This window comes from Pholcus phalangioides, unplaced genomic scaffold, assembly GCF_987345545.1.
Source record: "Pholcus phalangioides strain wild (caught in Gottingen) unplaced genomic scaffold, Ppha-v1.0 ptg000012l_1, whole genome shotgun sequence".
Taxonomy (NCBI): Eukaryota; Metazoa; Arthropoda; class Arachnida; order Araneae; family Pholcidae; genus Pholcus; species Pholcus phalangioides.
The window spans coordinates 18,336,820-18,363,907 of record NW_028301605.1 but is presented as its reverse complement, the minus strand read 5'-3'; the positions used below and the strand labels follow the sequence as shown (position 1 = coordinate 18,363,907).

General features: G+C 42.1%; 1 protein-coding gene across 1 annotated transcript in view; it reads right to left on the bottom strand.

The window, feature by feature from the left end:
* The window catches only part of LOC149079821 (nuclear receptor subfamily 2 group F member 1-B-like), a 46,570-nt gene that overhangs the window by 17,989 nt on the left and 1,493 nt on the right, over positions 1-27,088 (bottom strand). The window contains exon 2 of the mRNA XM_089240317.1: positions 14,827-15,357. Within this exon, the coding sequence (XP_089096443.1) occupies positions 14,827-15,357 (531 nt within the window). The remainder of the gene's footprint in view (positions 1-14,826; positions 15,358-27,088) is intronic.

The following is a 27,088-nucleotide window of genomic DNA, read 5'->3' as shown; positions in this document are numbered from 1 at the left end:
AAGTTGGGAACCACAGGAAACCAACTTCAGCCGACCACCACTGCGGTGACGGTGGGGTTCGAACCCGGATCCTCGCGACGCGAGTCCGTCATTATGATCACTCAACCACCGCAGCGGCTGAGGCCCTACCTGGTAAATTCTAGAAAATTCCAGTCAGACCTCATTTTTCTGGAGGGGGCCCTTCTACTATTGAGGCCCCCGGGTGGGCCCATGCGTCAAGATGGTACTGAGCCTGACGACCGGATAGCGTGCGATGTGGATGAGCACTTCGCTATAATCGTCGACATTTAAGTCGAATGTCTCCGCAAAATTGGCTCCAGCTGTTCAACCATTTCACGAAGACGCTAGACTTTGTTTGGGCATGGGCATTTAATTAAGTCAGGCAAAATTCTTCACGAAATCTCCAGCAATTGTCCGGCCACGTCGGGAAGACGAGACTTCAGACATACACATTTACGTCAAGCAACTTTCTAGTACACTGGACAAAGTGTGGACCTAAAATCTAGACAGTGTTTCGGCAATATTTAATTGAGAAACTGCGGTTTGAACAGGGCGCACTTACCAGACGAGAGAAAACCGGTGCGAAAATAATAGAGTGGGGGCCCAGGTGCGTCTCAACAATGTCGGGGCATCAAAAAGGTTTAGGACCATCACCGCCCCTTTGCCCCGATTTCATACACATGTATTTTGTGTGGAATCGGCATCAGTACTTCAGAATGCACAGGGGAATGCGGAAAAATACCCACACAAAATTTTGGTTTTCAAAAACACAATTAAATGTAAACTCACACAAAAATTTATGAAAATTCATCGCTGAAGGTAATTTTGTATTAATGAGAGGAAACAATTTCCTGAAGCTAATGAAAATTTTGGAATGGGGGGAATGCATTAAAAATAATCGAAAGAGAAATAATCCAGCACCAATGAAAATTGAGAATTATCAAAAGTAATTCCGGCATTGATGAAAGGAATAATTCCCCAGAAATAATTGATGAAAATTCAGAATAAATGGAGATAATTTAGAATTATCGTTATAAAAAAATTCTAGAATTAATGAAAATTAAGAAACTATGAAAAACATATTTCCATAATTCATGAAAATTACTAGTTGGTGAAACTAATAATTCAGAAATTGAGGAAAATTCAGAATTAATGGTATAAAATATTCCAAAATTTATGAAAACACAATTAATGAAAATTCACAATTAATGAAACAAATAATTCCATAATTCGTGAAAGTTATGAGTAAGTGAAACTAATAATTCCTCAATCATGAAAAATTCAGAAATAATGCAATAAATAATTTTAAGAAATGGTTAAAAAGTCTCCAACAATTTACGTTGTCTGGGGGTGGGGCCCTCACAAATCACGGGGCCCGTGCGAATCTCACATCCCTATAAGGACGGCTCTGGGTTTGAACACATGAAAGACAAAGCAGACAGTTCCCACTGTACAGCAGGTTCCGGACTGGAGATTGATACACAGCCCCTCGATATGTAATTCGATAGCCTCCCCTTCCCCCGCATGAAAAGTGGCAAAGAAGAGGATGGGGGGGGGGGGAAGGCCCCAACACAAGGGAACCCGGGATTCCATACATCAAGCGGTGGGCGCTGGGAATGTGTTTACAACACGTGCGCTCGGTTTTGGGTTACACCATCCAAAAAATCATCGAATCGCTCTCCCTCTTTTCTTCAGTGCATGAGCTTCACTTGACTTGTGCTATTCTCCCCCTTTTGAGGGGGACAGAAAGAAAAAAAGGGAACCCATGTGAGGGGTGATGATTCCCAGCTCTGAACCACTAAACCACCATTTTGTTTTTTGCAGTCAATCATAAAAAAACTGAAATGGTTGGTTCCAAGAAAACGTTAACGATGTCTCAGCAACAGGTGACCAAGAAACAACAACAAGCGGGTGTCTTGGGAAATATTTTTAGTAACTCAAAGAAACTGTTTTGGCTTTGAATCACACATACACGCTCAACCCAAGAGCTCGGATTAGTCTAATGTGGCTCGCGACCTCAAGGCCGTAGCGGGGGGGACTTGTGGGGGGGGGGGGGGGGGTCTGGTACCCCGAAATGTGAGAAAATGATCGAAAAAAGGAAAAAAGATGGACATATCTATTGTTCCATCACTTTGGTTCCCCCTCCCCCGAACGAAATTTCTGGCTACGGGCCTACGCGACCTCATATTTAATTTTGTAAAAACGAAATAAGCGACACAACTTTTATAAATCCCTTAAAACAGGGGGTTCTTAACATTTTTCTCAGCCGCGATCCAAAATCAGCAACGAGATCAGCTTCGAGACCCAAAATCAGCGACAAGATCAGCTTCGAGACCCAAAATCAACAACAAGATCAGCTTCGAGACCCATACGACTTTGTTTTTCCAAATTAGTGAAACCAGTGACGCAATAAGGGCATTTATAATAAGATGTTTCGGTCGTGATCCATAATCTCAAGAGTCCCTGGCTGAGTCTCGTGCCCCGGGGATTGACCCGAGGGGGCGCAAATTTCATTCTCAAACCTCTCCTTCAACATTACAAGGGGGGGGGCATCAAAATGCGCGCTTGCCCCAGGTGACCAAGCATCTAATTGCAGCCCTGGCTGTAAGTGATTCGTACGACCCATCTCGGAAACCCGTGCCAAGCAAGTCTGGTAAGTGACCGATAGCTCAGGATACCCTGGCTGTTATAGGGGATTTCTATGATTCCCATCGCGGAAGCCCCTGCCTATCAAGTCTTTGTTGTGACCCGTATTACCCCCTGGCTTAATGGATTTTTACGACCCAACTCGGAATCCCCCAACGAATGAAGGTTGGGTCATGATACATAGCTCAAGAATCCCTGGCTGCAAGTGTGTTTGTACGGCCCTTCTCGGAAGTCAATGCGAATTACGTTGGAGTCGGGACCCCATAGTTCAGAGTCCCTGGTTGGTGGTAGATTTAGATAACGACCCACCTCGGGAGCCCCGGCGACCCAAGTTTTGGTCAGGGTTAAGAATCCATGTCTTAAGGAACCAGCGGCATATCAACAGATCATTAGAGCAACTCACGACACAGTTACAGAGCACTTGAGCGGCCCGTAGTGCAGTTCCGCATCACTCAAGTCACCCGCGGCACAACTCCAGATCACTCAAGAAACTGGCGACACAGATCACTCAAGTGACTTGTGACACATTCACTCATGATTGAAGTGTAATGATTGAATAATTGTATCGTTGTGCAGAGGCCTGTTGCTCTCTGTGGCGAGATTTTTTAATGGGGAGCTTAAGCAGCCCGCGGTGCATTTTCAGATCATTTTGTGGTACATTCACGGATCACTTGGGCCTAGTGTTTGCAGGAAAGATTGGGATGACCAAAATTACGGGAATGTCCCGTAAAATACAAGTCATATGGCCACCCTACATATACAAGTTGCTGGCCCGAGAAAAGCCTCATATTTGACCCGCAAATTGAAAAGTTTGTGCACCCTTGGTGTACAGTATTTGAAGTGCTGGAAAGGTTTTGGAAACGTCAACCGCGGTTTTGTACCATCAAAATTTTGTGTTTACGGAAATTTCGCCTCCTCCATTTCACCCATGGCGCGTTTCGTCTCCAGTGCATTTTGTCCCCGGACATTTCGCCTGCCCTGGCCGTGTAAGTGACGAAGTGAGTGAGTGAATGACCAGATGAATGAGTACGCGACCGCATGAGTGATCAATTGAAGGTGTGAGTGACCATATGAGAGGTCAATTGAAGGTGTGAGTGACCGTATGAGGAACAAGTGAGTGATCGTATTAGTGAACGAGTGGAATGGTAACGGTAAGAGTGAGTGACAGCAAGTGGCCGTATGAGAGTTGTCACTCATACGGTCAGTAACTTGATCACTCATACGGTCAATAACTTGATCACTCATACGGCCACGAGCTTGGTCATTCATACGGTCACTAACTTGATCACTAAGACGATCACTAACTTGATCATTAACACGGTCACTAACTTGATAACTAAGACGGTCACTCATGCGGTCACTAATTTGATAACTAAGACGGTCACTCATGCGGTCACTAACTTGATAACTAAGACGGTCACGCATATGGTCTCTAACCTGATCATTAACACGGTCACTAACTTAATCACTAAGACGGTCACGCATGTGGTCACTAACTTGATCACTAAGACGGTCACGCATATGGTCACTAACCTGATCACTAAGATGGTCACGCATATGGTCACTAACTTGATCACTAAGATAGTCACTCATACGGTCAATCACTTGGTAACTCGTGTGATCATTCACTCCCCCATACAATCTCTCACGCTCACTTATTCATAAGGTCACTCATCTGGTCATTCACTCACCCATACAGAGTCGCTCACACTCTTTTATTCATACTCATTTGGTCGCTCACTCGTCACTCGGTTACTCATACGGTCAGGGGCAATCGAAATGCCGGGAAGCGAAACATCCAGGGCGAGAAATGTCGGAGGCGAAATTTCCTAGATCCACAAAATTTTGTGGAATCTCACATGTCGTTATAACCGAGTTGGACCGAATAGATTCAGAAAAGACATGCTACACATTGGTTGCGCTATTCTCATATAATATTTTCTCCCCAAAGTCTTAATCAGTAGAAAAATACAAGCAGTGGCGAATCAGTTCCGATAACAGACATAAATAGAATCAATCCATTTGAAATAATATTTATGATTCCCCGAAAGAAAACCCAAGCTGTTTGAAAGCTCTTATACGTACATAATAATAACGCAAAAACTATCTATTAATCAGTTCTAGCGTTGATCGACGCACCATAATCAATAAGTAGACAGAGATCACAAGACGCTTTTTTACGATTATATTTAGTCTAGGTCCAGATTAAACCAATAACACCGATAATAAACATTTCGTCCGTGTTGAGAGAGATGTCATTTTTCCCACGTAGATATTTTGTATCTTTGGCCGGAATGACACTATAAAAGTTGGATAAAAGTTATTTTACAAAACTTTAAAAAAACAACCGATAAGCCCATTAGTTACATTCGCTCGAATGTAATTGATACACTCATTGGTTGCATTTTTCAAGTTTTATAAAAGAACTTTCATAAAACTCTATAGTGTAATGCCAGCCGTTGTTTTTTTTTTTTTTTTATTACAGCCGGGGATAAAATACCTTTTACAAAACTTGAAAAAACAACCAATAACAGCATCAGTTACATTCGCTCCAATGTAACCAATGCGCTTATTGGCTGCATTTTTAAAATTTTATAAAATAAGTTTGATAATAGCTCTTTTATAAAACTTAAAAAATCCAACCAATAAGCATATTGGTTACATTCAAGCAAATGCAACCGATGATCTTATTGGTTGCATTTTTCAAGTTTTATAAAAGAACTTTTCTAAAACTTTTATAGTGTAATGCCAGCCTTAGAAAAAATTAGGATTAGTTTCTGATTTTTTAAAAAATGTTCTAAAAATTTTAATATAGTCCTTCTTTTTTGAGGATTTAAAGAAAAAATTTTCAGGTGTATAAAGCTTCATGATGTTTATGGAAATAATCTGTAGAAAATTCTCAGAAGATGTTGGACATAATTTAAAGAACATTCTCTGAATATATTAGCAATAATTTTTTTATAATCAACATTCTCTGAAAAGACTAGCAAATAAAATAAAATAAAAAATAGGGAAAAATCCCCCAAAATAACTGAGAAACAATTCAGAGAGAAATTTTCCGAAATACTTGGAAATGAATTAGAGAAAAATCTCTCTAAAGATTAGGAAATAAATTAAAGAAATTTTTTTCAAAATACAAGGAAATAAATAAGAGTGGAAAAATCTTCCAAAATACTAGGAAGTAAATTAGAGAAAAATCTCCCAAAATACTTAGAAATAAATTAGAGAAAAGTTTTCCAAAATACTAGGAAATAAATTAAAGAAAAATTTTCCAAAATACTACGGAAATAAATTGGAGAAAAATCTCTCCAAATACTAAGGAACAAATTAGAGAAAATTTTTTTAAAATACTAGGAAATAAATGGGAGGAAAAAATCTTCCAAATCACCAGGAAGTAAATTAGAAAAACATCCAAAGATACTTGGAAATGAAATGGAGAAATTTTTTTTCAAAATGCTAGGAAATAAATTAGAGAAAATTTTCTAAAATACTAAGGAAGTGAATTAGAGAAAAAAATTTCAAAATACTAGGAAATAAATTTAAAAAAATGTTCCAAAATACTAGGAAGTAAATTAGAGGAGAAATCTCCAAAAATACTAGGGAAATTAATTAGAAAAAATTAGAGAAAAATCTCCCAAAATGCTAGGAAACAAAATTGACAAAAGAAATCTACCAAAATATACTAGCAAATAATTCAAAGGGAAATTTCTGAAAAAGCTAGAAATAATTCAAAGGGAAATTTCTGAAAAAGCTAGAAATAATTCAAAGGGAAATTTCTGAAAAAGCTAGAAATAATTCAAAGGGAAATTTCTGAAAAAGCTAGAAATAATTCAAAGGGAAATTTCTGAAAAAGCTAGAAATAATTCAAAGGGAAATTTCTGAAAAAGCTAGAAATAATTCAAAGGGAAATTTCTGAAAAAGCTAGAAATAATTAAAAAAAATTCTGCTGAAATATACTATCAATAATTATATAAAGAAAATTCTAGTTAATTAGTAGTAGTTCTTTAATTAATTGTACTTTGTACTACAAAATAATTTAAAGAAAATTCTCAGAAAATACCAGCAATAATTTGAAAAACAATTCCAGAAAATGATAGGAATAATTTGAAAAAGATTCTCCCAAAAAAACACTGGCAATGATTTAAAGAAAATTCTCAATATTACCAGCAGTAATTTGAAAAAAATCTCAGAGAATACCAGCAATAATTTGAAGTAAATTCTCGGAAAATACTAGTAATAATTTTAAAAAAAATTCACAAAAATACCAGATTTAAATAGTCTCTAAAAATACTAACAATTTAAAGAAAATTCCCAGAAAACGACATTAATTATAAAAAATCTCATAAAAAACACTAGCAATAATTTGAAGGAAATTGGAAGAGGACAGTTTTTCCAAAAATTATATATTATAATAAGTTTTTTAATTCCGGAATTACACTCTAAAAGTGTGATAAAAAATATCTTTTACAAAACTTCAATAGTGTAATGCCGGCCTAAGGCTGGAATTACACTATAAAACTTTGATAAAAATTATTTTATAAAACTTGAAAAATTTAACCATCTGTTACATTCGAGCTAACTTAACTGATCCGCCTATTGGTTGCATTTTTCAAGTTTTATGAACGAACTTTTATCAAAGTTTTATAGTGTAATATCACCCTAAGGCCGGTATTACACTATAAAATTTTGATAAAAATCCAATTATAAAACTTGAAAAATGCAGCCAATAAGGCAACGGTTACATTTTCTAGGATGTTACCAATAACCTTATTGGTTAGATTTTTCAAGATTTATAAAAGGGATTTTATCAAACTTTTATAGTGTAATACCGGTCTAGGGCCGATAAGATAAAGTTTGATAAAATCCCTTTTATAAAACTTGAAAAATCCAGCCAATACAGCTCATAGGTTACATTCGAGCAAATGAAACAAATAATCTTACTGATTGAATTTTTCAAATTTTATAAAATAACTTTTAGAAAACTTTTATAGTGTAATGCCGACCTAACGCTATAAAAGTTTTAGACCGGCATCAAACTATAAAAGTTCTGCAAAGTTCTTTTACAAAACTTTAAAAACGTAACCAATATAAGCGTATCACTTAAATTTGAGTGAATGTAACCAATGGTTGATTGATGTATTTTTTCAAGTTTTATAAAAGATCTTTTATAAAATTTCCATCGACCTGGCGGGCCTCACACGCATCGAGGCCAAGATGATTATCAGAATGCAATTAATAGCAGCGGCACGATATTTGTCTGCGACTCAAACTTACCCAATTTGCATATATTCAAATCCACTTCAATGATAACCAAGTCGAAACGCCTCATGGTTAAGAAACACGAAAAGAGAAAGTAGGATATCATTATTATTATTATCATATGATCTACGCCCACTAGTCAAGGTTAACGATCCTCTTATATATATATGTTATCATTATTGTTATTATCGTTATTATCTCGTTTCGAATCTTAAGAAAGACATTGCGTTTTATACAACAAAGCCGGTTATTATCAATAGAAAAGAAATTGGTTTCCCCCCAATTTATTCGAGCGGAATAAGTGACAGGAATGGCGTAATTTGATGAGAAATTATCGTTTTCAATCCTCGTTCAATAGCGTTTTGTCCGTTTGATTTAGGCCGGGATTACACTATATAAGTGCTTTTATAAAACTTGAGGAATGCAACCATTTACAATGCATACATTTTTTTTTAATTCGTCCACAACCGCAAACTAATCTTTACAAAACAAAATACTCTTGACCATACGTCCCGCTTTTAAAGGAATTCCTGGTTTCTCTCTTGGGGGGGGGGCATTATCATTATTTCATCGTTTAATTATTTCGGATAACTTTTCCCACATTGTAACTCTTAGGCCGGGATTACACTATAAAAATTTGATAAAAGATCTTTTATAAAAACCAATAAGCGCATCGGTTACATTCGGGCAAATGCAACCGGAGATCTTATTGGTTGAATTTTTCGAGTTTTATCAAACGGCTTTTACAAAACTTTTATAGCGTAATCCCGGCCTTATTGATGAGCTGTCATATTTGTCTTCCTTTTAGGGTTGAATTTTTCCATCTATCGCATATCTTCAACGTAGAGTTGCATTTCGCTGTCGCCAAAATAACTACTCCAAGGCTACCAGGACAGAAACTGGAGAAGTGCGAAGAGGTTCCCGGTGCCCCAGGCCCCGTACAAGTGAGAATCCGAATTCTTTCGTTGCCTTTATTTGACCGCTGTTAAAAAAATTATTAGTTATGGGGGGGGGGGTTGCACCAAAATGCGCACTGGCCCTGTGTGATAGAATTCATCTCCTTGTTTCTGGTCTTACGGCCCTAGACCAATACCTCCTACTCCTACATAGCCTATACGTAATATCTCGATTGCCCAGGCCTTCTCCGTTTTCTCAACATCTTCGTTGTCAAGGTATGGCTCAAGTGGAATTTTTGAATTTTTATCGTAACAAAATTTTGAAAACTTATGTGCGCAAACAAAAGTCTAGGCCGCCGCCCCATTACAACCTCCCGGCCGGGTGCACCGCACGCCTTGTGCCCTCGCTTAAGGTGTCCCTTACCATATAGCCCTGACCGTACATCCTGTGGTCCCTTTTATCTCGTTTTTCTCCCCCATAGACCAAAGCCCCACAGATTTCTATTCCCAGGATTGGCACATCAAAAACAACTCAATTCAAATTATTCTCGGACAAATTAAAAAGTCTATAACAGCGAATAGAATCGATATAAAGAGAAAAGAAATGGCCGAATTTTCGAAGACAGTGAGAGACCTTCTTGTGTTATACAAGTCTAGAGACAGAGAGAGAGAGAGATGGACACGGTGAAAGGAATCTTTTATGCAAGCGGCGATTCATCCCCGACCATCTGTTTGACATTCAAAGCATATACAAAAAACCGTTCAAAACGGACAGGAGAAGTGTAAGAAACGTTGAACTCATCCATCCATCCCTCCCGTAGTCCTTAAAAACGTCCACAAAAATGGCCCTGACCAGCCTACGAAATGACCTGCTAAAGATGCTTTTTTTTTTCCTTGTCCGGGGAAACTGACTTCTTAAGTATCCAACCGTTTGGAACCCACAACTCCTCAGCTTTTTTGGTGTTTTCTTTTAGAAGAAGAAGAAGAAAGGGCGATACTTTTCAAACATTTTTCGGTGTTTTATGTGTCCAGTTACTTTTTTATATTCCTTTTAAACTGAGATTTTCTTTCCCGCACCAGTGGCATTTCGCAGGAATCTTGAGCAGCGGCTCTCGAACTTTCGGCACCCGCGGCTCTCTTGCCTCTCGCGGTTTATCTGCGGCCATGGCCCCCAATTTGGGGGCTGACAGAGCTCTAGCCCTGGGGCCATGCCCCCCCCCCCCTAGCGTGGGACCTTTGGTTGGCCCCTAGATCAGACTCTTCACTGGCAACTTTATAGTGAATTCATGGCGTGAAAAAACAAAAACTGATGAGAATCATCCCGGGAGCCCTGTCAGGCGTCCGTTGGGGGGGGGGCATACCTGGGCCCAGGACATTTCTTATCGGTTATCAAAGAAAACAGTGATATTAAACGCAAAACTATATACATTTTATATCACATCCCTTACAGAGAACTGACTAGCCTTGTTTGACGAGTTCAAAATGGCCATTTAAGTAGGCCTATAGCCAGAGGCGGATTTAACGAAGTGGCCCCAACTTCTAAAGGGCCCCGAAAATCTAAACTTCACATTATTTTCTAATTTAAGTGGCCTAATATTTTCTTTTGCGCCCGGGATCTCGGCCGACTTTAATCCGACACTGCCTACAGCAGAGGTCTTCAACCGTTTTCTAGTCGTGAGCACTGCCTGTACCCATCATCAAAAGAAGAGCACCCTTACGGCATGTTTGACATGCGAATACATGCAATCAGGATGATCTCAATTCTTGAATGCAATTTGCACAAGGTGTTTAATTGGAACGTTGACCAAGTAGTACTCGTAGGCGCAAAATCGGACACGAGCATCGAGCACTCTGGATGCTTCGGGGAGCACTATGGTGCTCGCGAGCAACGGGTTCAATATGTCTGGCATACAAGTTTAGGAAAGGAAGTCCAAAATTTTATTTTTTGCTTCACTAAAAGCACTAGCGGCCGCTAGCGGAACTTCTAAATAGCGCGAAAATTATTTGAATTTGTCGAGTGGAACGCTTTCGGTTAACCGATGTTTCGATTGATCGGTATTCGGATGATCGATGCTCTACTGTATTGTTTTACTTACCTTTTCTTTTTGCATGAATAAAGAATTAATTTTACAAATTATTAATTTTTGCTTATAAAATACGAGACGATCCAACGAGCCTACACAATAAATCGAACATCTCGACACGTCACCTGGGTCCACGCCTACCCTGGACGGTAGTGAAGTGAGCACCCTTCTTATGGTAGTTTAGCATGGCTGTCTCAACATCATGGGTTCCCGGGCGAAATGATGGGGTTTTTTTTGGGGGGGGGGGCATACTTAGCTGAAAAAGTAACAGCTTGAATATATTTTCATAAATTTGGAAAGCATAGCACCAGATCACATGATGCAGGCCCAGATATGAGGCTGTGATCCCTGCCTACATGGGCTCATGGGGACGATGGCTCTGGTTCTATAGGCAGTTGTGCTAAATTCTGCAAGTAGTAACATTTTCTCCTGCCATATTTATTTGAAAGCTCTTATTCTTCTTTCACAGTTCTCTGTGGGGCCACCTTCGCCACTTGTCGTGGCTTTCACCCGTGGCCCCCCCTTCCCGCAGAATATTAAAGGACCGCTAGGGAGGCCATATGGCCCCAAGTTGAGAACCCCTGATCTAGACTATATTATATGCTCGCTTCATAATTGTGTTCCTCGGAATTATCTGCTGTGTCCGGCGTCCGTAAACCTAATTTTTTGTTTTTAATTGAGCAACGCGGCACATTTCTGGATCACTTAAGTGACCCGCAGTGCAGTTCGACATCACTTGTGTGGCTCGTGAAGAATTCTCGGATCACTCAAGTGGCCTACAAAACAATTACAGATCACTCAAGCGGGCTACGGCACAGCTCCAGATCACTTAAATGTCCCACGGTGCCATTGGCGTACGCAAAGGGGGGTTTGGGGTTCTAACCCCCTCCCCCTTGAGCCAAGATTATAGTGGGTTTTTTTTTACAGGAAAAAACGTAACCCCCAGAAGGGAAAAAAATCTGAAACTCCCTTGAGAAAATTCTGCTCACGCCTATACACGGCGCATTCCTTTATCGCTAAACTGACCCGCGGCATATTTACAGATCACTTAAGCGACCTGCGGCGTATTTACAAATCACCTCCGCACTGTTCCAACTCACTTAAGTGACCCAAGGCACAATTCCAGATCACTTTAGTAACCTGCGGCGCTATTCCGTATCACTTATTAAGCGGTCCGCGACAGGTTTCCAGATCAATGAAGTGACCCGCACTCTCCTAAAGAATGTAAACTCTTGACCCTACATCACGGGTTCTTAGCCTATTGATCGCAGCCTAAATTCGTGTAGCAGGGGCTTTCCAGATGGGTCGTTCAAATCCACTTACAGCCAGGGATTCTCGAACCATGGGTCACGACCCAAACTTGATTCGCAGGGACCTCTTAGATGAGTCACACAAATCATCTTACAGTGCTGGTTATAAATACACTTACTGCGTCGTCGCTTGTTTCACTGATCTCCAAAAAACAAACAGTCCCGTGGGTCGCGAAGCTGACCTTTATTGGTTTTTGGTCACAGCTGAAGAAAGTCTAAGACCTCCCTGATCCCAGACCAGTGGTTCTCATGGCTCCCAGTGGTACTGGGATACTTCAAGGGGGCCACGGAAGAAAATGGAGAAAGGGGCCCATGACAGGTGGTTTGGAGGGCTGAAGAGGGCTGAGAAGAAAAATTAAGCTGTGAAGAAATAAATCTTTTATATTAGTGACTATACACTTACAGTATCCAACAAAACCACCCATAAAACGAGGGCCATCTTAGGACATGCATCCACCCGGGCCTCACCGCCTACATTTTGCAGCAGGTTCACTAGGATTGGGTTTTCCGCAGGCCCCCGGATAGATTTTTCACACACACCCCCTTCTCTATATTAAATTTATAGTGTGAAAAACAAAAAATGATGCAAACCATATCAGGCCCCGCCCCGTGCTGCAGCTCTGTCAGTCCCACTCTTGTGAGGGGTCATGCCTGGGGGGGGGGGGTCTCATGTCCATAACTGACCCCACCTTATGATATTTTGTATAGTACAATAAATTTTGAAAATGCATAGGAAATATGCAGACTGTTTATTTCCAGCTAAGTATGGGACTATCATAGCATCACTTTGCCTAGGGGACCCATGATGTTGAGATGGCCCTGAATAGAACTCAGACTAGCCGGGAGCTCAATAAATTCTAGGCCACAGTGTTCTGGAGGCCAATCTTATTTGCAAAATTTTCATTCAGTATAAATTCACTGAAAAAAGATCAGTTCAATACGTATAAAGGATCTTGCTTCTAGATGAGGGTCGAAGACTCTGGGTAAGACAGGGGGGCCACGAGAAAAAAATATGCTTCAAAGGGGGCCACAGCCAAAATAAGTTTAGGAAACACAGATCTAGACTAACGTTGAACATCCGCGTGAGGACCATAGAAATCGGACAACACATCACCAGATATTTTTTCCCCCCCAAATCGTAAATTGGCGGAGATTCCTCAATTTCAGTGGCGTATGTAGTACTAATTAACCTCACGGATCATTTAATAACGTTGGATGCATAGGGCGAAGAGGATGAAAAAATGAGATCCTCCTCTGTGTTCCTCCCTCAATTATTCATTAGACTAAATTTGCTCTTCAAATTAACATCTCTCACCTCATTAGCGTATTTAATGAAAACAACCTTAACATGGGAAAAATTAATTCCTAGATCCTCGTAGAAAAATTCCCAATCACGTGACACCACGAGCTATTTTCTAAGAGTTAATTTTTGTTTTTCCTTCGCGGTTAATGCATTGTCTCTACGGTCTAGGATCAGATACTCTTTATCTCCATATGAAATAACTTCTCTATTATATCAGTTTTATTTCGAGAAGCAAAATTTCTTCTTGTGACACTACTGTATTAACCAGGGCCATGGTCCCATATTCTGTAGACAACGCACGCTCATCTATTGGGCCACGGCCTAAATGTGGCCCTCGGATTTCATCTGATGTATATATATATAGCCCGCGACATCGACCCTAATTTTGTAGAAATGAACTAAGCGGCACATTTTCAGTTCACTTAAGGTCAGGGTCGTCTTAAGAGCATCTTATGCCCCCGGGCCAAGTGATTTTTCTTAGGTCTCCTATATGCATGGGAAAAAAATACATGACTTCTAATTCAATATAAATTATTTTTTCTCGAAAATTGATACAGATTTGATTATTATGAGCCCCCCCCCCCCACGCACTTGAGGCCCCCAGGTAGTGACCGGGTTGGCTCATGCGTTAGGACGGCACTGCTTAAAGCAAGAAAATTCAACCTTTAGGTGGTGAGTGGGCCAGAGCCAATTCATTCATTTGAAAATGTGTCGCGGGCCACTTAATTAAGTGATATGGGGCAGTGCCGCAGGCTACTTAAGTGATCGGTAAATGTGGGCCGATTGAGCGTTATTTAGATGCGCCACTGGCCGATTGAGTGATTTTTAAATTTTTCGCAGGTCAATTAAGCGATCTGTAAATGCATCGCGGTCCAGTTGAATCAACTGTAACTGTGCCGAGGCGTCACTTAAGTCATCTCTAAATGTGCGCGAGTCAACCAAGTGTTCTCGCCGGGGTGATCCCCCTCCCAGTGGGCCCTGTGTGGGTGCACTTGCTGCACCTGCCTAGTTACGGCACTGGTGACGCGGAACACTTACGTGTTCTGCAACTATGCCGCAGGCAGCTTGAGTGATCTGTAACTGTGCTACGAGCCACTTGAGTGATTTGGGAATTTGTTACGGGCTATTCAATTGATGTGTAACTGCCCCACGGGTCGCTTAAGTGTTCTGGAAACTTGCCGCTCAGCAGCTCAACAGTTAAAAAGTTAGACATGGGGTTGCGGGATACATCAGAAGATCCCGAGGACAGCATTTGGCCCGCGGGCCATGAGTTAAGCATGTATGGATTAGATATCGTTACCAGAATTTATAAAGAGATGTAGACTCACCTGTAGTGAAGAGCACGATGGCCTTCAAGCAGCTGTACTCGGCGGCGTCCACGTGCAGGGCCTTCAGCTTCTCGACCTGCTCCTGGAAGATCCTAATGTGGTCCATGAAAGCCACGACTCGGTCGGCGGCCATGGGGGTCGCGTGAAGTCCCGCGGCCGCCAGGAGCGGCGCCACGTGCAGCGGCATCGAGCACTGCGAGGCGTTCAGCACGAACAGTTCGCTCCACACGAGCCTCAGTAGGGCCACCTGATCCGTGACCTGCAGCTCGGGGAAGAACGGAATGTTCCGGGCCCACTCGACGGCACTGAAGAGCAACCGGGCGGCCAGCTCGCAGATGTTGTCGATGCCCATGATGTTGTTGGGCTGCATGCACTGCGTGTAACGGGACGGCGGGTAGGGCTCGGCCCTCAGCAAGAGCGATATGAAGCTTGACAGGTAGGATGCGTGCCCGTTCAGCGCGTCGCCGTTCGTCAGGGTCATCTGGCCGAGCTGGGCATGTTGACTTGGCGGGATCCGTCCGCGCTGGACAGCTTAAAACAAAACACACACGATCTATAGACTTCTATGAACACTTGAAAAAACAGAAACACATACACATACTACAAAAAAGCACAAGAATGTACCAGAAACAGTAGCGTAAACATGAACATGGGATGCTCAAAATCGATTTACCGCAATCCCCCCCCCCCCCGAATTAGCCGGCATGCCGGGCACACCAGCATACCGCGGAAACAGCGAGGCAGACAAGAATATGCCGGGAAACAGCGAGGTACACCAGCATGCCGGAGAAACAGGGTGGCGCTCCATCATACCGGGAGTACCCGTATTTTCCGATATGCCGGAAAATTCAAGTCACGCATTCTTGAAAAATTCTCAAATATATTTATTTTAAAAACCCATTGAAAATTGGCTGAATGCACACTGTGATTCTTATTAAACCTCGCTTTTCCCGACATGCCGGGAACGGAGCAGACCCTCAATATTAAAAAAAGCTGGTGTTCACCGACTTTTATGGTATGCGGGTTAACGGGAATACGGTAATACCGGTGGCACTCGCGATACCCAATATTGCCGCGGCACACCGTTTGGGACTCGCTAATCTAAGGAATGAGCATTCCTTGAAAGCATTTAAAAAAGAGCACCCCCTTCTCACCATAGCGATCATCACCAATTTCAGCTTTAAATTTTCAATAAAACAAGCACCGCGAGCACCAGGTGCTCAAAGCTCGATTTCATACTGACGTAGTACTAAAATTAAATCGATAAAACATTCAAGCGATTTGCGAAAAATTCACCGCCACGAAATTTACCGTTAGGAAAAATTACAACGGTGAAAAATCACCGACGTCAATTCGTCACCAGTGAGTGAGTGTGTGGCTGAATGAGTTGGTGAATGAGCTAGCGAAAACGTTAGTGAGTAAGAGTCACCGTATGAGTGACCGAGTGAGTGAACGTATGAATGACCAAGTGAGTAACTGTATTAGTGATCGAGCGAGTGTGAGTTGCCAACTGAGTGGGCGATTAAGTAAGTAACCATTTGTATAACCTAGTAAGTGGGTAAGAACTAAGTTTTTTTTTTCACGTCGTCTCCGGGCCGTACCTGGGTGGGCCTACCCTATTGTGGACCACGGCTGAACTTGGAACGGAAGGGCTTCCTGAGAAAATCAGGAATGAGGAGCCCCTGCAACGCGTGTCAGAGATGTTTTCTTTGCCAGTGAAGACATGTTTAAATTTCAAGATTGCAAAAAAAATAAAATATAATAAATTTCAGGCCTTCGGCAAATGTTCCCCTTGCCCAAGAGGGAACCGGGCCCTCGAATGAACCCACAGAACATCATTCGACCCAGGGAGCCCATGATGCTGTTACGAATGAAATATGCGGGCAGACACGTCCAGCCTGGTAGGCAGGGCAGTCTTAAAGAACATCCTGGCCCGCAGGAGAAAGTATCTTTCTAGCCCCCCATCTAGCAAAAAGTGCTTGCCTACCGATTTACGTGTGGGGTCATTCAAGTATTACGTCAGCATCGGGGGAGGGAGGGGATTTCGGATTTGCTGACTTTTGGTGACAATGGGGGGGGGGGGGATTTGAAGGTTGCTTACGTCATCAACCACCCTTTTTGAAGATATGAAATATTTTAAGCTGCTGACGAAATTTTGCTGACGGGGGGGGGGGAGGGGGGTCAGTGTCTTGCTGACAGGGGGGAGGGAGTCAAAAATGGCTAAAAATCTGCTTACGTAATACTTGAATGGCCCCGTCTACTTTCGACGATTTTTACCAGAGATTTTCAGCTATTCTTTCACGAGCCCAAATGCTGCTGAGGTGAGGGCAGGGTTGTCCAAGGCTGAACTTCAGCTATTACCATCTTAACGCATGGGCACACAAACCACGGTCCCATCAGTCGAGAGGGGGATCTCAGGACAATATCTGATCACAGTTTCCGAGAACAAGTATGCGAATTGTGGTAATCAGCTATTTGAAGCTAGGTACGGGGTCTCAGAAAAAATTGCTTTGCCCGTGGGGGGGACATGATTCTGCTAAGACGGTCCTAACTTCAACAGGAGGGAGGGAGGTGTCCCGGGAATCAGGAGGGTAGGGCCTGCGTCTAGGGTCAAAAATGTTTAGTTAGCCAGTAAATATAGGATGTTAAAATTTCCTGACCGCGCAAACTCGTGCGGCCCTGGGTGGACACATCATTCGACCCGGGGGCTCCATATACTACTTTCTAGACACCAGTAAATTCTTACACAAACAGGAAACACTGCAGAGTAAACTTTTAACAAACCTGTGATCGTTCGTTATCAGATGAGTAAAGAAAACTGGCTATTTAGATAGCATTAAACGAAGGGAGGGAAAGAGAAAATGGCCACCATATTGTTATCAAATCAATCAATTATATTATCAATAATAGAAATTTCAAAGAAAAGAAAAGTGGGGGGGGGGGCGGCTTGATTAAATTGAGCAACACACACAGCGGGTATGTGATGTATCATGTCCTACTCTTTCGACGTCCCTTACGACAGCAACTTGCCGATGACGTAATAATACGTTATCATCGGCATCTCGTCTCAACTAATATTGCAGCTGTTGTTTTAGAGATAAATCCTACGCGTAGCCATTTTATCGGCATTTTTTTTGTCTTTAGATGACGATGGCGATTTTTAGATCGATCATTTGAGTCGGATGAGTGGCATCAACCATTTTACCGTGTGCGGAAAATTCACGGCTACGCAATTGATTCACCGACGGGAAAATTTACTGACAGCGATTAACCGCCACGCCATTAACCAGGAGAGTTCACTCAGAAACAAATTCATCGACGAAGTTACACAGGGAGTATGAGTGGATGAACAGGTGAATTAGTAAGTGAGCACAAGCGAGTGATTGATCAAATGTCAGAGAGGGAATGAGTGAGTGAAGGAGCAAGGGGTGCAAATGAGTGAGTGAGTAATTCACACAATCACCACTCAATAATTCACCCACGCACTCAGTCATTCTTACTATCGCTCACCCGATCACTCGGACACTCATACGATTACTCAATCACTCATATGGTCACTCGCCCATTCAGGCCGGTATTCACCGACATGGTTTAAGCTATAGTCACAATTTTTTGATAACAGATCGACACGGATTGGTTAAATTCAGGTTTTTAACCAATGTATGTAAATCTCTTATCCAAAAATCTTGACTACAGTTTAAACCATGTCGGTGAATACGACCCTCAGTCAATCACTCATATGGTCACTCGCCCATTCAGTCAATCATTCATATGGTCACTCGCCCATTCAGTCAATCATTCATATGGTCACTCACCCATTCAGCCAATCACTCACATGGTCACTCGTCCATTCAGTCAATCACTCATATGGTCACTCGCCCATTCAGTCAATCACTCATATGATCACTCACACATTCAGTCAATCACTCATATGGTCACTCACCCATTCAGTCAATCACTCATGTGGTCACTCACCCATTCAGTCAATCACTCATACGGTCACTCACCCATCCAGTCAATCACTCATACGGTCACTCACCCATTCAGTCAATCACTCATATGGTCACTCACACATTCAGTCAATCACTCACATGGTCACTCAATTTACCCACTCACTCTGTTATTCATACGACCACTCAGTCACTCAAACGGTTACTCATTCACAAACTCACTCGGTCGCAGATTCACTCACTCGCTGGTGGATTATCCGTAAATTTCTAATATATTTTTGCTGTCAGTAATTTTTTCTCCTTTGTACGTTATTTTTTGTCAGCCCGTAAATTGTCTCTTATTTATGTGTACAGGGTGTCCCGTAAGTGCTGATACGGCCTTCATCTCATCAACCGTCCATCGTAGAGGCATGATTGCAATTTAAAAAAAAAAAAACGCTCAAAAGGCGTTCAAAAATTACCCTACACCAGTTCTGAGAGTAAAAATACGGTGTGTAACAACAAAAAAAAAAAATCTAAATTTTTATACGGTCCCCCCATTGTCCGCAAACTTAAAATTGAAAGTCAGTGCCCGTAATCTCCTAAGGCCAACAGAAAAAGTTCCATGTTTCCAAGTGCAATATTCCCTGAGATATCCGGAAATCGGAGAAAAATTGGGAAAGGACAGCGAAAACTAAGGGGAAAAAAAGACGCTCCTTTCCCTCATTTCCGAACTTTCTCCGATTTTCGAATTCGAATATCTCAGCGAATATTGCACACTTGGAATTTTTTTCTGTTGGCCTGAGGAGATTGCGGGCGATGACTCCCTATTTGGAAGTTTGCGGACAATGTGGAAAAATTTTGTTACACACTGTATTTTCACTCTTAAAACTGATACAGGGTAATTTTTGAACGCCTTTTGAGAATTTTTTAAATTGGAACCATACCTCTACGACGAACGGTTGATCAGGGCGAAAAAAAGCCGCATGAGCACTTACGGGACACCCTGTACATGTTTTGATTGGTCTCCTGGAATTATTTCTTCTGTTCATTCACTTTTGCAGTTCCGTAAATTATTTCTCTCATTTATTTTTTTTACCATTTACGTACCTTTGCCCGGTCTGCTAACTATTTCTGAGCATGAGCATTGAGCACTCTTGGTGCTTCAGGGAGCACCGTGGTGCTCGCGAGCAACAGGTTGAAGATGGCTGACTTAGGCGGTGAAGCCATGAACCCGCTTCTGGACACAAGTCTCGCTCGTTCTCGCTCATTCACTTACAAGATCACTCAGTCAATCACTAGGTAGCTCATTCTATCACTCACTCACAGAGTCGGTCACTCATTATATCACTCACTCATAGCGTCGGTCACTCGTTATATCACTCACTCATTAGGTCACTGACTTACTCCCCTACGCCACTCACTTGCTCACCAGGTCACTCAATTACTTCATAGGCCACTCACTCAATATCGCTACTATGCCACTCGATCACCCTCCAATTATATGCCGGTCACTTGATCTTTAGGTCGCTCATTTACTTCCTAGGTTACTCACTCGAGATCACTCACTTAGTCACTCATTTTATCATCACCTAAGTTGTTCACTCTGTTACACACTCATTCACCTGGTCGCTCATTCTGTCACTCTCTCACTCATTAACTAAATCGCTTCTTGCCACTCGCTCACACTGTTACACGCACTCAATCATCAGGTAGCTCACTTACTGACTAGGCCGCTCACTCTGTCTCTCACTCAATGACCAGGTCACGCAATTACTCACTGGGTCACTCATTCTGTCACTCGCTCACTCACTGGATCCAACAGTCTACCTCTAGGTCGCTCATCACGACACTCACTCTCTAGGCCACTCGCTCATTCATTAGTTTGCTCGCTCACCTAATCACTCTGTCACACACTCACTAACTATATACTGATCCACTCACTCGCTTATTCCTCACTCACTTGGGTCGAACTGTTGTCGGTGAATTTTCCCCAGCGTGAATTCGTCGATGAATTGTTGGTCGGTGAATTGCACGGCCGGTGAAGTTTCCGTAAATCTTACCTCCCGGAGTCTCACCCACAACAAGAAGCACCAACCTCTCGGTGATTATAAAAAAGGCAAAATGTCGAACGCTGCCGTTCGGAATCGGCAATAAATTGTAGGTCCCGGTATAATTGTCACTCGTGTGCACAGAAAATGTGACAAAACTGGTGAATGACCACTTTTAGGATGTCTCAAAAATGTAGCTCGATATCGGGCAGAGGTTCTCTCTCTTCCAAGTTGAATCCATGAATACAATTGATCGAGTGATCACGAGCACCGAGCACTCTGGGTGCTCACGAGCAACGGGTTGAAAAGATGCCTGCGTTAGAACCTCCATAGGGAAATACGGACGACGTGCACGTGTGGTTTAGTAGTAGCAGGGCCAGACTCGGGGCAGGTGGCGATAGGTGCCGCCGTACCGGGCCGCTAAATTTTAGGAGCCGCAAAACGGAATAAAAATACGTTTATTGAGTTGCATTGAGTCGAGGGCAGTAACTTGGAGTTTTGCCGCCCGGGACAAACATGATTCGGCCGCCCCACAACTTATAAATTCGATAATTTTATAAACGGTGTTCTTTGTTCCCACCTAAAATTGCCGCTCAATAAATTTTTCCGCCCGGGGCAGTGGCCCTGCATTGAGTCACATTTTGACTTCTTAGCAAAGCAGTAGCTTAAAAGTTTTTCCCCTCAGACAGGGAATCAGTAGGCCCAAAGTTTTTACACCCCCTCCCCAATAGAAAAGCCAAGAATGTACGTGGGTTTAGTGCCCTGGGCCAGGCCCGTAGCCAAAAATTTCGTTCGGAGGGGGGGCCGAAGTGATAGAACAATATATTTGTCCATCTTTTTCCCTTTTTTTTCGGTCATTTTCTCACATTTCGGGGAGGGGGGGGGGGTGACAGACCCTCAAGTACTCCCCTCCCCCCGCTATTGCCATGCCCTGGGCTCTGGACCAGAAGGAGCGCTAAATTCCCTCTTTAACGACGTATTTAAAACTGTACGGATGGGTTCCGTGCTTGTCCCGGATAAAAGTATATTAAATTACGGTTCTCTGGGTAGAGATCGTCTAGCCCTGCTGACAACCATTCCATTGAGGTGCTCTGACTCTGGGTACAAATATTGTAGTCATGCCCCCCCCCCACGTCGTGTTTCTTGGTGGGCCCCAAATAACAGATTTTTCATGGGCTCCCTCTACAGTGAATTTAAGGGTGAAGAATCAAAAATAAGAATCGTTCCGGACTGGAGCCATGTCAGCCTCAAACTCACGGGGAGGGGAGGGGGGACATGATTGTAGAGCACGCAGTGGTTTCCCACCTTCCAGTGCTCAGGCTGCTACACTTGCAAGTTTTCTCACTTGGGGGTGGGGGTCTATTGCCAAAATTTATTGCCAAATGGCTTTTTTATTACCATAATATGGTTAGTGTAGTACATAGTTTGATAGTCGTTCTCGGATGCTAGAGTAAACCTTGCGGGCACCGGGGTGCCCGAAGACTTTGTGCAATCGGGGGTTCCGTTTGTTTTGGGCAGTTGCGTATTTACAGGGGGGGGGGGTTTAGCGGCTATAGCTCAGGGCGGATATTTGAGAAAGACGGCAAAGTTGACGAATGATTGGCCAAGAAAATTGGTAGAATGGGAAAAAGGCGGCATAATTTGTATAACCCTCAATATACCCACCTCTGCCTAGACAGCTAGAGGCTAGGTTCAGTGAGCAGCCAAAAAGTCACCTAGAGAGTGTGAAAGCAGGTCAATGACCAAAAGAGTGACCTAGAGTTTGTGCAAGCATGTGAATGACCAAAAGAGTGATCTAGAGTTTGTGCCAGCATGTGAATGACCAAAAGAGTGACCCACAAAGCGAGGGACCAGGTCAGTGAGTGACCTAGAGCGTGCTTGCAAGCATGTGAATGAGCAAAAGAGTGACCTACAGCGTTTGAAAGCTTGTGAATGACCAAAACAGTGACACAGAGCGCGTGCAAGTATGTGAATGACCAAAAGAGTGACCCAGAGCGTGAGATGCAAGCTGTTGAATGACCTTAGGAATGACCTAGAGCAAAACGTGAAAATGATCAAAAGAGCGATCCAGCAAGGAACCATGTCAGAGAGCAATCAAAAAAGAGTGGCCTATCGCGTGTGCAAGCGTGAGTGAACAAAACAGAGTGCAAGCACGTGAGTGACTAAATCAGTGACGTAGAAAGTGTGTTAGTAACCAAAAGAACGACTTAAAAACACAGGTACACTTGCAGGAGTTGAGGGAGGCCAAGCGGCTTATTGCACAGGGTAGCGAATTCGAGGAAAGAGTAACCTCGTCAAGAAAATTAGACTAGAATTGGGGGAAGGGTGCCAAAATTCGTGTAGCCTGCAGGCGGAAAAACCATAAATGCGCCTGGGGGGGGCGTACATTTAAAGAAGGATTGCAATTCCCAATTATTTACAAGGCGAGAGACCAGGGCAGTGAGTGACCTAGAGCGTGCGTACAAGCATGTGAATGAGCAAAAGAGTGACGCAGAGCGCGTGCAAGCATGTGAATGAGCAAAAGAGTGACGCAGAGCGCGTGCAAGCACGTGAATGACCAAAAGAGTGACATAGAGAGTGAAAAGTCTGGAAATCGGGAATGGATGACGCGAGATATTTTCGGGTATAAAATTATATTGAAGTGTAGTAATATATATATATAGCTGCTATTTCTAAGGATACAATACTTTTATGATGTCACGGATTGTACCTCGAGATCGGGCAGGGGTTCCAGTTGAACATAGCTTAAGGATTGTCATTCCAGAATATTTAGGGTGCCGCGGGAAAGCCTCAATATCAGGCAGGAGGTGCTGTCAGCTATTCCACAGATGAAATTATATTGACGTAAAAAAGCCGTGATTCTCTCGATACAGCTTTATTTTAGGATGTTGCAGAAGTGTGCTTCGAGAGAGGGCAGGGATGCCGAAAGAGTTTTTTTTTCCCCGAATGAAATTACATTGAATGTAATAAAAAGAAATGAGATTCTCGCGATCAGGCAGGGGTTCCGTAAGAAATTTGGGAGAATGAAGTTACATATAAAGAAGAAAAAAAGGAATGTGATTCCCAATAAATTATTTGGGGTTCCGCCGAAAAGTCTGGAAACTGGGCATGGATGACGTGTGATAAATTCGGGATTACATTTATATTGAACGCATTGTGATATAGCTGTTATTCCTAATGATACAATACTACTCTTCTCAGGGTATCACTGGGGTGAACCTAGAGATCAGGCAGGGGTTCCGGCTCAACGAAGGCTTATTGTCATTTTCAATTATTTATAGCGCCTGGAAATGACTCAATAGGCAGGCGGTGCTGTCAGCTATTTTTTTCGTGGATGAAATTATACTGACGTTGACGAAGGTGACGTTGCAAATTATTCTCGATACTTATACAGTCGGTCCCGCTTATAACGTTCCCACTTACACAACGTTTTCCCGCTTGGTATGACTTATTTCCGTGGTCCCAACTCTAACAAATTCTCATTGAGATTTCCCGTTTAAAGAGATTTCTCACTTACAACATTTTTTTCATGACGATTTTTTTGAAAAACGTTATAAGCGGGATCCACTGTATATACTGAAGGCCAATAAGTATTTCTTGAGATGGGGGCAGGGATGGGCTGTGAATCTCGATCAGGCGGGGTTTCCGTAAGAAATTTGGGAGAATAAAACAGCCGAAAAGCCTGGAAATCGGGCATGGATGACATGAGATACTTCGGGAATAAATTTATGTTGAATGTATATAGCTGTTATTCCTAACGGTATGGGATGTCACTGGGGTTTACCTCGAAATCAGGCAGGGGTTCCGGTTAGGAATATGAACGAAGTGCATGCGTGGTTCAGTATTAGTAGTAGGATTCACTCAGAATGATTGTCATTTTCAGTTATTTATTGCTTCTATAGAAGCCTCAACATATCAGGCAGGAACTGCTGTCAACTATTTCGTGGATAAAATTATGTTGAAGTTCACGAAGGTGACGTTGTAAGTGATTCCCGATACCTATTTTAGGATGTCGAACAAGTGTGCATTGAGATGGGAGGCAGTGATTCTCGATCAGGCACGAGTTCCGTAAGAAATTTTGGCGAATAGAGCTATATATTAAATAAGAAAAAAATAATAATTGTGATTACCAATTTGGGTGTCGCCGAAATTTCTGGGAATCGAATATGGATGACGTGAGATAAATTCGAGAATGAATATATATTGAACATATGTAATGATATAGTTGTTATCTCTCACGATACAGTACCACACTTTCAAGGATATCACCGGAGTGAACCTAAAGATCAGGCATGAATTCAACGTAGCCGAAGGATTGCAACCGCCAATCACATCTGCCGTGGAAAAGCCTCAACGTATCAGACAGTAGGTGCTGTCAGCTATTTCATGGATAAAATTGCATTGACGTTGTAAGAGAAGGCTATGATTATCGATACCTCATGTCACAGAAGTCTGACTCGAAATAGAAGCAGGGATGCCGTAATTCTTTTTTTTTTTTTTTTTGGAATAATATTACATTGAACGTAGCCGTAGTGCTACGATTCTCGATCAGGCTACGGTTCCGTAAGAAATTTGAAGGATAAAGTTAAAAAAAAAGAATTAAAAAAAAAGGATTGTATGATTCTCAATTATATTTTGGGGAAAAGGCAGCCGAAAAGGATGGAAATCGGGCAAGAATCACGTGAGATAAATTCAGGAATAAATTTACATTGAACGCATTACGATATAGCTGTTATTCCTAATGATTTAGGATGTCACCGGAGTGTCTCGAAATCAGGAAATTGTTCCGGTTAAATGTAGGCGGATTGCCATTTTCAAAATTTTATTGCGCCTTGAAAAACCCCTCGATATATCCGGCAGGAGATGCTGTCAACCATTTCGCGGATAAAATTATGTTAACGTTGATGAAGGGACGACGTTGTAAGTTATATCCCGATACTTATATAAGTGTGCCTTCAGATGGGCTGTGATTCTCGATTCAGGCAGGGGTTTCGTAAGAAATTTTTGGCCGAATAAAGTTACATTTATGAAGAAAAACGATTTTGTGATTCCCAATTATTTTATCAGCCACGGAAAAGTGAGATATTTCGGGAATAGAATAATATTATACGTTGTAAGTGATTCTCGATACCTCTATATTATAGGATGTCACCGAAGTGTAACCTCGAGATCAGGCGGGGGTTCCATAAAACATTTCGGGAATAAGATCACGTTGATATACAATGATACAGCTGCTATTTCCAACGCTTTTGCATTTTATGCTACTGAATTGCCTCCAGATTAGGCAAAGACGCCGCGAAATTTTTAATATCCTAATTTCATTCGCAAGGGTTCCGTGAGCATGAGGTTCGGGAATCCCCGCGTTATCTTCTCTCCGTCATGTAATAAATCTTAAAAATTCACAATGGGGTGATATTCGAGTATCTAGCGTTGAACGTATTGTTCTTGGAAGCTGTAGGAGGGACATTTGATGCGGTCTTTTTTCGATGCGGATAACCAGTCAGGGATGCCGCCTGGTAGCCGAGTGATTTTCCAGCTTCGACAAACTTTCAGATTCCGGCTTCAAACTTATCTGGGTCTAATCACAGCCTCCATACGCATCAATTAACTTCTGCTATCCCATATATTTCTCTTTCGAAAATAATAGTTCTTAATTAGCAATTTTTTGCTAATGAAGGCTGAAATTTGTTCCTAAGCTAATTCTCAGCTAACTTATATCGAAAGTAATCAGTTTATACAGTTTTCTTGAAATTGAGTGTGACAGTTCAGCGTTTCTCAACCTTTCTGAACCCAAGGACGAGTAAAAAGACTGAAACAATTCGACGGACCACTTTAGTCCCGTATTACGGGGCATTCCTGTATTTTGTGTGTCCGGTCTTCAAAGGTCAAAGTGAGAAATAACTCTGTAAAAAGAAAATTACCTAAAATTTCAAGGAGTATTTGAATTCCTCAACGCAATTCGGAGGAGTAAAATTGAATATTGATGCGTATTGGCGAACACTGTGACATCCCGTATTTTACGAATTTATATGGATCCACTTATTTTTCTGAATGAAATATAGTCATCTGGTCATTTGAACGTTTTTTTCCGCCAAATACATTTTTTCTTAATGTAGTTTGTATCATCTCTAAATTTTCCGGCCCTTCACCCATTTTAGCAATAATTAGCAAATCTGCCACAAATTGCATTTTTTGTGATATTTAGTGTGTGAATTAGTGATATTCCATGTATAGGAACAAAATTTCCTGCATTTTCGTTGATAGAGTCTATGAAGGTAAAAT